Here is a 16,086-nt window from a genome sequence, read left to right on the forward strand (position 1 = left end):
TGAAGGCATATGCTTAACCCACTGAGCCATCCAGGCACCTCCCAAAATAAAAAGTCTTAAAAAAATTTTAAGGTTTTTTTTTTTTTTCTCCAGTAATCCATTTTCTTACTTAGACTTGACTGGAACCCAGGACTAAACCCACAGAATCTGAGCGTCTGCCCCAGGGAGACAGTGGCCCGCTGTTTCCCGTCAGCCACAAGCCAGGCATCTGGCCCTCTGCCTGCCCAGGGACTCGGCTATAACCCCAAACACCTGATGGCCCTTTCTGACAAGCAGGCATTTCCACCAAGACTCTCAGCTTCCAGAAACCTCTACCGAGGATAATTTTTTAAACTGGGCCTCCGTTCTCAGCCAGGGAGGCCACTGGGGAGTCACACTGGGTCCCCAGCCCTTTCCCAAAGCCCTGCAGGAAGGAGCTCTCTGTCCTGCCAGGTTGGCGGTCAGCACCAAGTGGAGGGAACTCAGCTCTTGGCCCAGGATCCCTGCCCCAAAAAGGGTGCTTGTGCCTGATGGAAAGTTTGGGCTGCAGGACACTCCCTTCCAAAATCCCAGGTTCGATATTTACACAAAGTCTGAAATTAATGCAGAGAAAACCTCCAAGTGCCCAGATGGAAGGGAAGGCTGAGAACAGGAAGGGGCGGGTCTCAAGTCCTAGGGTTTTTTTCCACAGAGAGAACAGGGCAAAGCTAAATGTCCCTGGATGAGTGAATAGGAGTCATTAATCATGCCTGTACCCCTCCACTTTAAACTGATTTTACTGGGAATTTGCAACTGAGAATGGGGAGAGGTGAGCATAACAGGGATGCTGTAGAGCTGAATTCTTCCCTCAAGCACTGACCCCTACCTACCCTTGCCCAGGGATATGCTTTGGGGCCAGGATGGCTGCAGGGCACCCAACCCTTGGAAACACCACCTATGGCCAGCCCTTGGGAAATGCAGCCTTTGTCAGGGACCAGCATGGCTCCAAGCTCTGCTTTGTCCCTGGATCTTTGAAGTCACTGCTCCCTGCATGGCCATCCTGCTCTACTCCTGGTGCTCTCCAAGCAGGAGAGGAACATGATTAGGTGTTTCCATGGGCCATGTATGGATGCTTCCATGAGTTACAGGAATGCTCCAGGCTCCCCTGACGGTCCCTGCTCCCCATTACCCCTTCTCTGAGGGTTTCTAAATGGTCTCCAAGGCTGAGGAGGCAGGAATGCTTTGAAATCAGGTGCATTCAACAGTTATGATCAGTCTTAAACTCACCACTCCTTCCATTCCCAAACTTGACCCAGAAGGGACATTGCCCATTCATTAAGAGCCATCCATTCATTTATTCAATGAATATGTCTTGTTTACCTACTATGTGCCAGGCATTGTTCTAGGCACTGGAAATATAGTAGTGAGCAAAACAGACAAAAGTCCCTGCCTTCATGGAGTGTATACTCTAATAGGGGAAACAGATAACCAACAAACAGGAAAGGATAATTTCGTATCAACATCATCATCTAACTAAAATTGGGTGGGGGTGAAGGAACAGGGTGGTCAGGGAAGGGACATTTGGGCTGAGCCTGGAATGCCGAAAAGTGGCCAGCTAGGGAAAGATCCACAGGTGTGTGCCAGAGAGAAGGAAGAGCAGGTACAAAAAGCCCTTAGAGGGAAACAAGATTTTGTGATCAAGGAACAGCTAGAATATAGCTGGAAATAGAAGTACAAGACATGATATGAGCAGGGACAGGAGCAGATCATGTAGGGCCTCGCAGGCCATGGGAGAGGAGGACTGGCTTTCACTCCAAGAACATTCATCCTGCCACGAAGTACATAGGCCAAGCTTCCCTTTGCCCTAGCCATCCCTTCTGACCTCAGCTTTCAATGTGATACAAGCTCCCTTTCTCCTCACCCCTCCTGCCACCTCACCCCACAGGGTCAGACTACCTGGGGGACATAGACACTTCTGTTTTGTGATTTGGAAGGAACAAGAGGAAGTTTAGGACATGGTTCCCTCCCTCTTCTCCTAACTGGAAATAAGCCATTTCGAGAGACTTCATCCATGGATTTTTTTTGGCCAGAGATGCCAAGAAATTTGCTCATCTTCACCCAAAAAGCAAGTTGTAGGCCAAAGGTATGAATTCAAGTTGCATTTTCAAGGTATTCACCTTCTCCCATACCTTATGTTTCCCGGAAAACTTGAGAAGAAGCCACTTCAGGAAACTGCACAAAGACTGTATTCACAGTAGACCCCAGAGAGCAGATGGAGAACAACATATCTCTTGTCACAAGAGATTCAAATCAAACAGTTATCAGCTAAATGTTCCCAGTAAGGACATTTATCAGTGGGTCAAGGGAATCAAGGCTGAAATGCCAGAGAGGAAAGAAATGGATGTCTTCTAAGGTATTGTATGGGCTTCATTCCTTGACCAGGACCTGCTCCTTCCACTTAGTTCCCTATTATGCTCACCACCCACTTCCACAGGCAAGGGTTTTGTTTTTTGTTTTTTTGTTTGTTTTTTTTTTTACTGTGGAACCAGCACCCTCCTAGCCCCTGGTGGGGGCGGTGAGGTTGGCCACAGATTGGCATTGGCAGAAACAGCTCCTTGGGCTAATTTCTGAAGCTGAAGTTCAGAAAGGACTTCCTTCCCTTAGCTGCCCCTTCCCTGTGATCAGAGGCACAGGAAGCAGCAAGGAGCTGGCCAGCTCTTTCAGCTGCCAAAGGTGAGGGTCCTCACATGGCATGGTGGGACATTAGAAAGATCCAGAAGACCCAACTCAAGGGAGGGATCTGCTGGCGTTTCTTCTAAGTTGGCTGATGGGCATCCAGACACTTCTGAGCAAGTGATATTCATGTTTTTGTAGGTCCTGGCTAAGACATGACCCATTTAATCAGGAATGGCTTGGTTCAAGCTTTTTAGAAATCCATCCTGAAAATCCCTGGAAGGAAGTTAGCAAGAACTGCCTGCAGTTCTACAGAGCAGAAGTGGATTCCTGTAGCAGCCATCTTTTTCCCTTGGGCACCTGCTCTGACAGACTTTGGGGAGGAGTGCCATGCTGGGCTGCAGGAACCAGTCCTCTTTGGGCTTCTGGGGGCACCAGGAGAGCCAGGAGTTGGGACACCTGCAGGGTTTCTCCCTACTGATGGAAGGTCCAGGAGTGGGTTGGGACTCTTGTTTGGGAACTCACACCCACCCCCAGCTGGACCCTGCATTAATGATTGTCAAGAATTGAAGATGCTTCAGTGACAACAGAGCAAATAACAAAATAGGAATAAGGGAATTAATGATATGGAAAAAGACAAAGAGAGAAAACAAGGAATAGGAGGAAGAGGGAGAGAAGAGAAAATACAAAAAGAATATTTGCATTCACACACTAAAAAATACCTTCACAATTCCCACAGGGGTGAAGCTTATGTTGTGATTCTAGCTTACAGATGGGAAAAATGAGGGCTTCCATGAGTTCCCCAGTAACTTAGGACAGAGCTAGGGCTGCAGTCAGCTGCCTGGTTCCCCCTTTCCACACCATCCTAACATGTCTGTTTAGAGTATGTGGAAAATTAGCAGCAGCAGTTGGGATCACTCTGACTAGTGTCCCTGGTGTGGGATCCCTGCCCCTTTCTCTATGCTAGGTTTGAAATCCCAATCTCAAGTGCATCCACCATCATTACATGCAGATTTAGGATGGGTCTTGTCCATGAACAACCAGATAAGAGGTGCTGTTGTGAGATTAGCCCGCAAATAAGTGATTTTCTGGAAGTTAATGGCTGGGGGAATGGGTAGCTTTGGTCATTTTAAATCTGTCCCCCAGGATTGTCTTGGATACAGAGCCACTCAGTTACTGACAAATCCTACTGGTCAACCAGTCTACCAAATTCCAATGTCCCCTGGTTCATCAATAAGTAGGTATTGAATTCCATTTTTTTTTTATTGTTCCTGGCACTGCATGAGTTAACATGGAGGGAATTTTTTTTTTTAACTTAGGCTTTGACTTTCAGCCCTAAAAGAGGTCACAATCTGCGTGGTGAGGCAGAGCTAGCCTACATAGCAGAAAAAGTAAGTGCTAACATGGCTATAGAAGCAGTCCCAGTCAGGAGAGGCAAACTAGCCTTAGTCTTTATTAAGTATTGTTACTTCCAGTAGTGTGGTGGTAAGCCCACTCCCAAAAAGGCAGAGAAAGATGAAAGCCCTCATTTGTAGTCTTTCCTCATTTCTGTGCTGGAAATAGTCCCATCGTGACCAATTTCAAGATACCAATGTGACGTCACTGAACACGGAATTGGGAAGAGATATCTAAAGTTATCTCTGACCGGCCAGTGTAGGCTGGCTCTGGCACCCTACGGGTTCTCCCTGGGGCCCTGGGAAGGGAAGGCCCTACTTGTTACACCCATGGGCTGCACATGGGCTGTGACCTTCCCAAAGTCACTGGCATGCCGGCTATGTACATCACACGCATGCAGTATGTATCTCTCTCAGATTTATTGAATGCAGAATGGGAGTGGTCTACCCCAAAGAGTTGTGCACCTCATAGGCGCTCAACAAACGTGAGCCTCTAGCACCCCTTCTCCTTCCTCAGAGGCCTGGGGTGCTTGAGCCTCCATTTGTTCATTTATTCACTCAGCAGGTATTTCCTGATTGACCTCTCTCTGTGCTGGGCGTTCTGCTGGGGGCGCTGTGGAGACGGAGAGGCATCAGACAGACGTGTTGAGCTGGAAACACGGGACAATGATGACTGGGGCTCTAGAACTGAGTTCTGGTCCTGGCTTCATCTCCAACTTACTGTGTGGCCTTGAGCAAATCACTTAACCTCTTTGGGCCTTAGTTTCTTGATCTGTAAAATGAAGGAGTTGAACTTGACATTCACTAATGTCTATTCAAGCTCTGGCCTTCTGTGGCTCCAGGAAGGGAGGTGAGATCTGGAAGGTACATGAGGAGTAGTTGAAGGAACAGAACAGCTCTGTGGGAGAAAGCAGACAGTCGAGCAGGCGGGACCCCTGAAGATCTGGCATGAGTCCCTCAAAAGAGGAATGGACCTCATTAGTGTGGTTCTTGAAGGAGGAGCTCAGAGGTGGAAATTATAATGGGTTGGGTCATCCAACTCCAGCTTGAAGGATGTCTAACACCATCCCAGCCACCTAGCCACGGTATGAGCCACCTTGTGAAGGAATGGGCACCTCCTATTCAGTTAGAGACTACAGACCCCTGTCTCAGCCACGTGGACAGGATCTCTGGCAGGGAGGTCATGGCTGTAAAACCCCAGCCACAGGACCCTCTTCCAGTCCACACATCTTGAGAGGCTCCTCCAGTCTTGCCCCCAGGGACGTGAGGGGGAGTGGCTGGCTGGATGCCTACTGAGTGCCAGACCCTGTGCCAGCTTCCAAACCAGAAACACAGTTCCCACTCTGGAGAGGGGAACCTGACTGGCCCATGATCTCACTCACTCAGGCTTGAAACAGCCATGGGGGTGGGTTCTGGGGTTGTTAAAGTAGTAGGTGGCTGAGCCAGGACTGGAAGTAGGGGTCTCCCGTTTGAGGGGTGGGGGTCTCAGGTCTAGGGGTCTCCACTGTATGCTGCTGGAAGAGGAATTCAAGGCAAGTGGGTGAGCTGCCCATCCAGTTTCCTAATTTGGTGGAGTAAAGGAGGCCAAAGCCCTGCCGGGTCGGCAACCCTGAGACAGAGTCTAGCTAATTAAGAGGTAGAGGGTTTCCCTATCTCCAACTATGGGGCGCGCACATTTGCCCACGCACACATATGCATACACATACACACACTCACACACACACCCTGCTTAGTTCAAGAGCACTACTAAGCATACTCTCCCCTGGTCAGGTCTCCTAGTACTTCTCTCCTGAGAAAGCCATTTCCTTGGTGACCAACCCAACCACACTCAGAACCCCTCAACCCCAGTCTTCATCCAGCACCCGATTCCTGCTCCCCTAAACTCCTGTTTTCACTTCATTTCAGACACCCCTGTCCCTTTCCTCTGCCACCATCCCCTTGCCACCACCTCGCCATGCTTCCCATGGAGAAAGGCCTCCCTGTCAACAGGCTGGCAAGGTCCATCCCCTCCCATGAAAGACTCAGTGAGTCCTGGAGACACTTGGAAGCTGGACAGAATGGGATTTCTCCCTATTTTCTTTACAGCTGAGAAAATACAAACACAAGAGCATATTTATTGCAATGTTTCTATCCCAAAGTTTGTCTTAAAAAAAGAAGAAGAAATAAAATTAGCTTCTCTGCCCAGTACCCCCCTACCTATCCTAAACCCCTGCCCTTTCCATTCCTGGTGGAGGCCAGGGAGAAAAACAGAGCAGGCCCAAGCCCCACAGAGAGGCACTGCATCCCAGACAATGTGGGGCTTGTTCACAGAGTTTGGGAAGAAACACACCTCCAAAAACATACCCAAAACTTCCCAGTGGAACGTGTTCCGAGGGAAGAAACAGGCAGGCCCTGTGTCTGGACATGGTATCGCTGAGGCTCTGGGAAGAGAGGAGCCCACCAGTCTAGCCCCCTCCCCAGACTGGAGGGAATGCCTCACCCTTTTAGCCTCTAGAGGACTCCTTCCTGTGACTGGTCCCACTGGGTCTGAACAAGAGTGCCACAACTCAGTGGCCCCTCCGTGCCAGGCCCTGGAACCCCAGAGATCGCTGTTTGAAGGCAGCATCAGGCAGCATCGAAGAAGACTTAAGGAGAAGCAAAGTGACTGCTTGTTAGGTCTTTGGTATTTTTCAGACTTCCTATGATGTGAGGGAAACATGCCTCATGCATTCGTCTCTGTCCCCCCAGCAGGGCCCACACAGCCAGCCCTACTTCTCTCAGGTGACCAATGTATGTGGCATGAATGGCAGCGATGGAAAGAAAGGTCACTCAAAACAACAGGCCAGGTCACCCAAAAGAGTTCCCCCCGAAGTCCCAGGCCCCGCCCACCGCTCCACTGAGCATTCCTGGGACTGGAGCCCCCCAGCTGTTGGTGACTAAGCCAACAGCGACACCTGCTGGGCCGTCAGACTCTGACACAGCTGGAAACCCCCAGGAGCACCACTCCCAAAGCCCCATGCTTGTCTTTAGTTCCTAGTCTTCAATCCCTCTGCCTCCCTCCTCTCCAAGGAGCAGTGTAGTTCCAACCTGAGTCTGAAGACTCAAGACCTAGGAAGAGCCAATGTTTCAGTTCAAATCAGAAGGCAGTTTTAAGGTCATCAGGCAGGAGGAATTTTCTCTCTCGAGGGAGGTTTAGTCTTTTTGTTTTATTTATGCCTTCAACTGATAGGATGAGGCCCACCCACATCATCAGGGCAATCTGCTCTAGTTAGTCTACCAACTTAAATATTCACCTCATCCAAAAACACTCTCACAGACGCACCCAGAATAGTGTTTGAACAAATATCTGAGCACCCAGGGCCCAGTCAAGTCAACACAAAACCAACCATCACAGGATGGATCCTTCAGAATGAGCCTTTTCGGGTTAGAAGATGGGAAGCACCCTAAAAGAGACAGGAGGAGGTTTCTGGCCTAACACGGTTAATTAAACTAAGAAATCTGTGAAAGCTTTGTGAAGAGAGGATTCTTGGAGAAGACAACCCCAGAACTACATGCAGCCTCTTTATCTTGATGCAATTTTAGCAACTTGCACATAGAATTGATCACCTTATGTCACATGTCATGTGACCCTCAGCCTCACTGTATCTGAACCTCCAACTAACACCTCTGCCTCCCTTCTTCCAGGTGAACTATGACCACTTTACTTTTGGTGTTTGTGACTCTGAGGGTCATCACAGCAGCCAGCTCACTAGAAGCTTCAGGTAAGGACACTCCCATGCATGTCTCATGTAGCCAGCGGACACAGAAAACTGGATTCTGGGTAAATGGGTCCTGCCTGAACTTAGTGCTGCTACTTCTGAGGTTATAATCTCCCCTCTCCTGGCCCTGCCTGCCCCTTCTCTATCCAAGGCAGATCTGACCACAAGAAGAGAGTGCCTGTGCATGTGAACACACACACACACACACACACACACACACACACACACGTGTCCGGGGGCCCTTGTTCAGGTAATACTGCTCCCGACGGCCCTCTAGGATGGACAGCTGAGGGGGAGAGCTCCTGGCAGGTGCCCATCTTCCCAATCCTCCCTCTGTGCATCTTATCCAAAACTGCCACACACCAAGCTTGGGGCTGGGGCAGGATTATAGACAAGCCCAAAGAGGAAAAGCTGCCAAGAGAGGATCAGCTGGAACACCAAAGATGAGGAAATTCCTTGAGAAATGAAAAGAAGGCCCCAACAAATCACACAGGGCTTTGTTTTTCTTGGCAAGCCATCCTTGGGAAGACCCTGCATGGTGTCTTGCATATGGTAGGCATAAAGTAGGTTTCTGAATATCAAGCCCTAAACCAAATGAACAAACTATCCAGTGACTGCAGGATGGGTTTGCCCCAAGGTGAGCTGTATCTCCCTTAGAGTGAGGCAAGAGAGGCCCCTGCTCTTCACTTTTAGAGACTTCCCTCTGGCCTTCCTCCTGCCCCAGTACTCTTTAAACGATGAGGAGTCTCTAGGCCCAATGAGACATGTCCACACAGATCTATGCTCACCCTTTAGACCCCACCGGATAGCCAGGATGCCCAAAATTCCCTGCCCAAGTGGACCCAAGCCACTTTCAAGGCCACATAGGTCTCTCCTCTGGGCCCATCCTCCTAGAGCAGGGGGACCATGCCCTTGATGAGAGCCATCTCAGGCCTGAGAGAAAAGTCCAGGGGTGGCTGTTTGTATGTGGTGTGGACAGAGCTGAGGTGTGAGGCCTGGGATAAGCCCAGACCCCTCCCAGTCCAGAAAACTGGCAGAGAGAAAGACAGCCTCCTGCTTGACCACCATAGCCCAATGCAAAACTCTAAGGAATCCAAGACTTCTAAATTTGAATCTGGCTTTTCATTGAAAGGTATCATTGTTGAATAGGAAGATAGAACATATTTTATTTAACATTTTGTGGACTTGATTTATAACTTTTAAATATTTATACATAGGATATATGGGTCTCCATCTGTACCCTTGCTCTGGGACCCACAAATATCCAGCCCCTGGCTGTAACCTGGGTGGTTTGCCCACACAGGCAACCCAGTTCATAGGGTTGGTGGAGAGCTTTAAAAACTTCAGGGTTAGGCACTACAGTCACTTTTAGCTCTCCCCAGAGAACCGGAGAACTGCCAGCTCTAAAACCATGCTGTATTGTGGGGCTAGGGCTGAGCATCCAGAGGGAGATTTTTGTGGAAGGACCTGGTAGTGATCAAAAGGTTAGGGCTGGACCCCCAAACATTCTTGGCTCCCTGTTCCTTGCCCTGTCATGGTATCTACCACCCACAAATATCTGAAACATTTTTATTTTCAACCTGTAAGCCCTCCTGGAACAAGAGTCCCCATAAGTGTGTGACTTACCATGAAAGGAACTATTTTTGCAAAAGCTGTCTCTTTCCCGTTCCAGGAAGATCTTTTCCTTCTAACTGGATTTGGTAAAGACGTTGTATCTTCCCTACCAATACTATCCATGATTTTTTGTGAACCTAATCATACACCACACCCAACCCCCACCCTTGTCTAACTTTTTGGGGACCTTTTACATAAATATCTGCTCTTCTCTGATGCTTCTCCAACCAGCTCCCCCGCCCTCAATTCCCCAACAGCAGAAGAGAATGCCTTGTCCTTCAGCAAAGCCAGGATGGAGTCCAAAGCAGACCTCAAGTGGGACACGTCTGTGTAGTTTTGCATCTGAGCTTTAAACATTGTATGGATATGTTTATTCTTCCTCATAACAATTTTTCCTGCCATAAAATGATTTTTTTCCCAAAATCTTTGAGTCAAGCCGTCACTTCAGGAAGATGGGTCCTGTTTCTCTTATGGTTTGGTATCTCCTGGGGTACCTGAGTTTGAGAAACAGAGAGTGGGGCAGGGTGGAGGGGCTTAGCTCTAAAGTTGTCCTCGACGTCCTCTGCAATTCCTTTCTGGTTCCATAGTTCCAGTCTTGGGGTACAGAGACCAGAGATCTTGAGAAATGTTGCTCTGGAAAAGGTGTGGCAAAGCTTCCTGGGAATTCTGGATAGCACAGGAGTATCCCCCTACAACCCTCTGCCATAATACAAACAGGGTCATGGGATCTGGTCATTTCCAGAAGAACTGACAGGGAGGCTGGGTGGTCTTCTCCAGGCACTAACAGTTCTGTTCCTGCCCCACAGACCCAGACAACTCACTGAGTGTCAGCATCCCCGAACCGTCCCCCTTGCGGGTCCTCCTGGGGAGCTCCCTCACCATCCCCTGCTACTTCATCGACCCCATGCACCCTGTGACCACCGCCCCCTCCACCGCCCCCCTCGCCCCAAGAATCAAGTGGAGCCGCATTACCAAGGAGAAGGAGGTGGTGCTGCTGGTAGCCACTGAAGGGCAGGTGAGGATCAACAGTGCTTACCAAGACAAAGTCTCACTACCCAACTACCCGGCCATCCCCAGCGATGCCACCTTGGAAATCCAGAACCTGCGCTCCAACGACTCTGGGATCTATCGCTGTGAGGTTATGCACGGCATTGAGGACAGTGAGGCTACCCTGGAGGTCGTGGTGAAAGGTGAGAACGTCCCACAGGGACACTGCTTTACCTGGGAAAAGAACCAGAATGGTAGCCTCACGAGAGTGGGCTGAGGCAGGCTGGTTTTCAAAGCCCAGTTCCTCCCCCTCCAGCTTGCACACATCTGAGTCAAGTCACTTAGCTTCAGTTGTGTTTCTGTAACTTGGAGCTGGTGTTTCCATTCTCTCTGGACTTTGAGGGAATTAAACACGTCCTGGCCACAGTCACATGTAAATGAAAGTTTGTGTTTGTGCTTTGCAGCAATCCCATGATTTGGTAGGTCTTGCGATCATCCCCACTTTACAGACAAGCAAACTGAGGTTAAGTGATCTGTCTGAAGTTTTCCTGGAAGTGAGCCAGAGCAGTCTCCTGACTCTTCGTCCAGATAAATGTCTTTACCTCCCTCACCTCCCATCCCAGCCCCATTCTCAGTTCCAGAAGCCAAAGGGATGAAGCCTCCCTGGTTCATTTCTCTCAATGGTGCAAGGAGAGTGGTTGTGTCCATGGGTGGCTTAAGGATGGGTTTCCCATTAGGATGCCCCAGGCTGAGGATACATGGGGCTTTAAGTGTCTCTTTCCCCAAAAAAAAACATGGGGCCCGGAAGTGCCAAGAAAAAATTAAAAGGAGGCAGATTTTAGTTCAATTCAAAGAACTTTATGATTATCAGGATTATCATAGATGTTGAAAAAAGATACTCTATGAGGTAGTGAGGTCCCTGTCACTGGAGGTGTTTCAGTGAAGGCAGAAGGAACACATGCAATTATGGGGAGATCTGTGTATCAGATAGAGCCCAGACCGATGTCCCTAAGGCCCCTTTGACCATAGCCATAATTATTCAAGGACTGATGACAGGAGGCTGTGCCTGACCTGCTCTCCCACCCACACATGTCTTGCAGGCATTGTGTTCCATTACAGAGCCATCTCCACGCGCTACACGCTGGACTTTGACAGGGCACAGCGTGCCTGCCTGCAGAACAGTGCCATCATTGCTACACCCGAACAGCTGCAGGCCGCCTATGAGGACGGCTTTCATCAGTGTGACGCCGGCTGGCTGGCCGACCAGACTGTCAGGTGAGCCCCTGGGTGGGCGCTGGGCTATAACCCCGGCCAGCATGGAGTTGATGCCAGCGTGGGTTGGGGCTGGAGTAATGCCTGAGCCAACTCTAACAATCCTCATATCATTGCTCAGAAACAGACATTCAATTTGGAATTGTTCGGTTGTGCTATGAAGAAAGATAAAATAATGTTTCATGTTTCGGGAATTCAGCAAGCAAAAAATTGATCATGTGCTTTTCTAGATAGCTTTAGTGCTACAGTGAGAATAATTTTATTAGCTGATAGGAATTTTAAAATAATGCAGAACTTACACAGAAGGCCTTTATGTGCCTTACTTTTTTTTTTTTTTAAGGGGGCTTATGGTATTCATTTGAAGATGCAGCCTGAGCAATAAAGCAAATGTGCCCCTTGTCTCAGACCATCTCAGACATGCTCAGGCGGGAGCTCCCCTGGGGCTAGGACACATTCTGGAGTGTCTGGTGTCTCTGCTTATAGAAATGACATGGCACCCCATGACCTGTCCAAATCCTTGTTACTCTGCCCTGCAGCAGAGTGAGAGCTCCTAGCAACTTTGCCCTCTGTGAGCTGTTCTCTGTGCAAATTACACATCATTACTCTTCCTGCCCATGTTCTCCTTTGCCATGGTTTCTTCACTGTTTCCTGAAAGTTTGGTGCTTTGTGTATTTTTATGTAAACTGCGGTTTTTTTTGTTGTTTTGTTTTTTAATAGGCAAGGCAAGACATACATAAATTTAGCTTTTTGTCATCTTTTTCCCTGAGTGCAGCTGCTGAGGGATGGGTAACCCAAAAGGACAGATAGCGCTCTGCCCTCAAGGGATCTCAGCCCATGAGAGAGAACCTGTTAAGGCAAGATGAGACATTGCTTCAGGGTGGAGAGAACTCTGAACGGAAAAGCCAGAAGTGCAAAACCTCTGGAAGAAAACAAAGGAAAATATCTTTACAATCCTGGGATAGATCTTTGAGATCTTAGAACACAAAAGCTACCAAGAGGAAAACAAAATGAGACAGCAGCCTAGAGGAATGCAAGACCCACATCAAACCCACACAGAAAGAGCTGTGTGACCTTGGACAAATTGCTTAAGTCTCTGGTCCCACCCCCACCCCACCCCTGTTTCTTCCAGGTTAAAATGGAGTGTTTATAGCACTTGCCTCATTAGGTTGACATGAGATTCAAATGATAGTCAGCAAATGACGGCCCACGGGCCAAATCCAACCCACCCTTGTTTCCTTATGTAAAGTTGTGTGGGAACTCTGTGGCTGCTTCACACTACAGTGGCAAAGTTGAGGGGTCAAGATGAGACCCTAGGAGCTGCAAGACCTAAAATATTTACTATCTGGCTTTTCTGCAGAAAAGGTTTGCAGGCCTGGGATAGAACATGTTTGGTATTGATAAGTATTCGGTAAAGGGAGCTGCCTGTAAATCACCTATAACTGTGGTAACATTTATCTCAATGAAGTACAGGAAAAGGTGTAAAAATAAATTGTGTGTGTATCCAGGGCAGATACTGGCAAATGTGTCCATGAGTCACTGTTTCCTCCCACATGGGAGGAGGATACAAGGGCACAGACCACAGGCCCCTTCTGTTCTTTTCTGTCCCCTGACGCCCACTCTGGGTTCCTGACAGGTACCCCATCCACACCCCGAGAGAAGGCTGCTATGGAGACAAGGATGAGTTCCCAGGCGTGAGGACCTATGGCATCCGAGACACCAATGAGACTTATGATGTGTACTGCTTCGCTGAGGAGATGGAGGGTGAGGTCCTGCCCCCCCCCCCCATTCCCAGGACCCTTGCCTGTCCCCTTCCCCCAACAGATACCAGGGATCACATGGGCCTTCTCCGGGGCAGAGCACTAACTCAGGGCAGCACACACCAGACCTACCCTCTCTGCCATGCCCAGAGAGGGTGGGGGAGGGAGGGTGGGAGAAGGAAGGGGCCCACAGATCCCTCACTCTCCACTTTGGGAAGGGCCTCAGTAGCCATGGGCACCTGCCAACTGTCTGGCATGACTGCTTGGCCCAAGACTATCTCTGTTTCTGGACTGGGACTGCCCCTCCCAGCCAGAATCCCCAGCTGCTCTGACCAGCCCATCACTCTCCCGAGGTTCACTGTACCAGTAAAGCCCAGGCCAGTCTTGTCACCCTCACAGAGGACATTCCAGGCCACTCCAGGGTGGGCCCATCAGAAATGGAGTTCTGGGGCACCTGGGTGGCTCAGTTGGTTAAGTGTCTGCCTTTGGCTGAGGTCATGATCCCAGGGTCCTGGTATTGGACACCACAAAGAGCTCCCTGCTCAGCGGGGAGCCTGCTTCTCCCTTTCCTTCTGCCTGCTGCTCCCCTGCTTGTGCTCTCTTGCTCTCTCTCTCTCTCTGTCAGATAAATAATAAAATCTTTTAAAAGAAAAGAAAAGAAATGTAGTTTCCAGGAGAGCTGGCTGCCCTAGCACCCTCTCTGGCTTCCCTCCTTCCAGCCCCCAGCACCATCCAGTCTGGCCCAATGGGCTTTTCTGGAGAGCCCCGGCAGTAGCAAGAAGGAAGTCTTTCTCTGCTTTGTAAAGGGTGGTAATTTTGGTCCAAGCAGAGCTTCTCCAGTTACCCAGGCATGTGGGTGACGCCCCTTTTCCCATTGGCACCCATCACCTCTTTTGACATTCCAGGCTCTGCTGCCTCAGCCCCCACCCCCACCTAAGTTCACAGCTCCGCCCCCCCCCCCCCCCCCCCCCCGCCCCCTGGCTGGGGATAAGACCTGACAACCTGGCTCATTCTGAGGCAGGTACATTCCCCCTGCTTTCTCACCCCCAGGCTCCCTTTCCTGATTCTCACCCCTGGGCCCAGAGCCTTTTAAGCAGCAAGTATTTGTGTTCCCACTCTTGACTAACCAAAGACATGACCAATCAGAGTTGCCACTAAGCAAGGACAGCCAGTGCCTTCCCCAGGAACAGATGCCCACCACCCACCCCTACCCCCCATACACCCTTCTTAGGTTTTGGAAACAGTACAAAGAGTTCGCAAGCCCCCACTATGCCCTTATGGACACTTCAGGGCCTAGAGACCCTGTTTTGGGAACCACTGCTCTGAACGTCGAAGTCTAATGCCTGCTCTTCCCATCATAATTTGAATCTTTTTAAAGGATTGCTTGTGTGGGCAATGCTTAACACATAGGAAAGATGGAAAGATGCCCTGGGAGAGGGCATGTTTCACAGCAGGGCATGACCCAGGATGCTTTGGAGGAGTATGGAACCTAGGAACCCTGTGGATTCGCTGGGGATGCACAGCAGGAGTGGGGATGGAGGTCCTCACCCTGTGGCCATGTCTTTCGCAGGTGAGGTCTTCTATGCGACATCTCCGGAGAAGTTCACCTTCCAAGAGGCAGCCAACGAGTGCCGGCGGCTGGGCGCCCGGCTGGCCACCACGGGCCAGCTCTACCTGGCCTGGCAGGGCGGCATGGACATGTGCAGTGCCGGCTGGCTGGCTGACCGCAGTGTGCGCTACCCCATCTCCAAGGCCCGGCCCAACTGCGGAGGCAACCTCCTAGGCGTGCGGACCGTCTACCTGCACGCCAACCAGACAGGCTACCCGGACCCCTCATCCCGCTATGACGCCATCTGCTACACAGGTGGGGGCAGGAGCCAGGGGGCAGGCGTAGCACCACGGAAATTGGGGCCCAGAGGAGGGGAGCTTAGAATGGGGGTTGGTTTCTACCCCCTCAAGGGGCCTCAGGGTAGCTGAACCCCATGTCTCAGCAGCCCTTGTTTTCACTAGCTCCTAGAAGAGCTAAGGTAGCAGCACTGTAGGGGCAGGATCCAGCCCATCTCGTCTGCTCAGAATAGGGTTAAAAGCATGAGCTTTAGAGTCTGTGTTTGCTCAGGTTTGAATCACAGCTCTGCCACATGCGACTGTGCAACCGGGGAAAGCCTCCATGTCCCCCTCCATCTGAGGGGCAGGTGGCAGGGCCCTGATGCGAAACCATGCCCCACCCAGGTGGGCACTGTTACCCATCCTCTTGAATCCAGTGTGCTTAAAAGAAGGGCCGTGTTGTTATTGAAAAGAGTCAGTGTGGTGGGGAGAGTGGTGGGGGGGGAGCAGTTTTGACCAGCAACTTATTTTGAAAATTTAGATTACAACTTTTAAAAATAAGATTTTTATCTTCTATTTTACACAGTTCAGGTTATAATTACAATTACATGCTGATTTTTAGAGGAAAATATGGGTCATAGGGAGCTGCATCACATTTGTGACAAAATTGGTGACAGCCCAATGGCCTAGCTGACTTCATGTTTGGCTCTCACAGAGTGACTTTACATGAAGAGGGGTGCTTTTGCAAAAGTAATGAGGATTTTCCTCAAAGCCTCTCTTAACCTTTCAATATCCTAACCAGGCTTTTTGAAGTGGTAGCACACTTGTGGGTTTCCTCTTTCTTAAATTATTGACTTAAAATTATTAAAA

The 16,086-nt window shown here is 49.8% G+C and overlaps 1 protein-coding gene across 3 annotated transcripts in view; it reads left to right on the forward strand.

The window, feature by feature from the left end:
• ACAN (aggrecan) overlaps positions 1–16,086 on the forward strand; it is a 62,279-nt gene that overhangs the window by 17,278 nt on the left and 28,915 nt on the right. For all 3 annotated transcript variants that reach the window (XM_072737296.1, XM_072737297.1, XM_072737298.1), the window contains exons 2-6: positions 7,689–7,765; positions 10,183–10,566; positions 11,464–11,638; positions 13,269–13,396; positions 14,963–15,256. In XM_072737296.1, coding sequence (XP_072593397.1) covers positions 7,696–7,765; positions 10,183–10,566; positions 11,464–11,638; positions 13,269–13,396; positions 14,963–15,256 — 1,051 coding nt within the window. In that variant the 5' untranslated portion in view covers positions 7,689–7,695. The remainder of the gene's footprint in view (positions 1–7,688; positions 7,766–10,182; positions 10,567–11,463; positions 11,639–13,268; positions 13,397–14,962; positions 15,257–16,086) is intronic.

The sequence above is a fragment of the Vulpes vulpes genome, chromosome 14 (genome assembly GCF_048418805.1).
Source record: "Vulpes vulpes isolate BD-2025 chromosome 14, VulVul3, whole genome shotgun sequence".
In the NCBI taxonomy this organism is placed as follows: Eukaryota; Metazoa; Chordata; class Mammalia; order Carnivora; family Canidae; genus Vulpes; species Vulpes vulpes.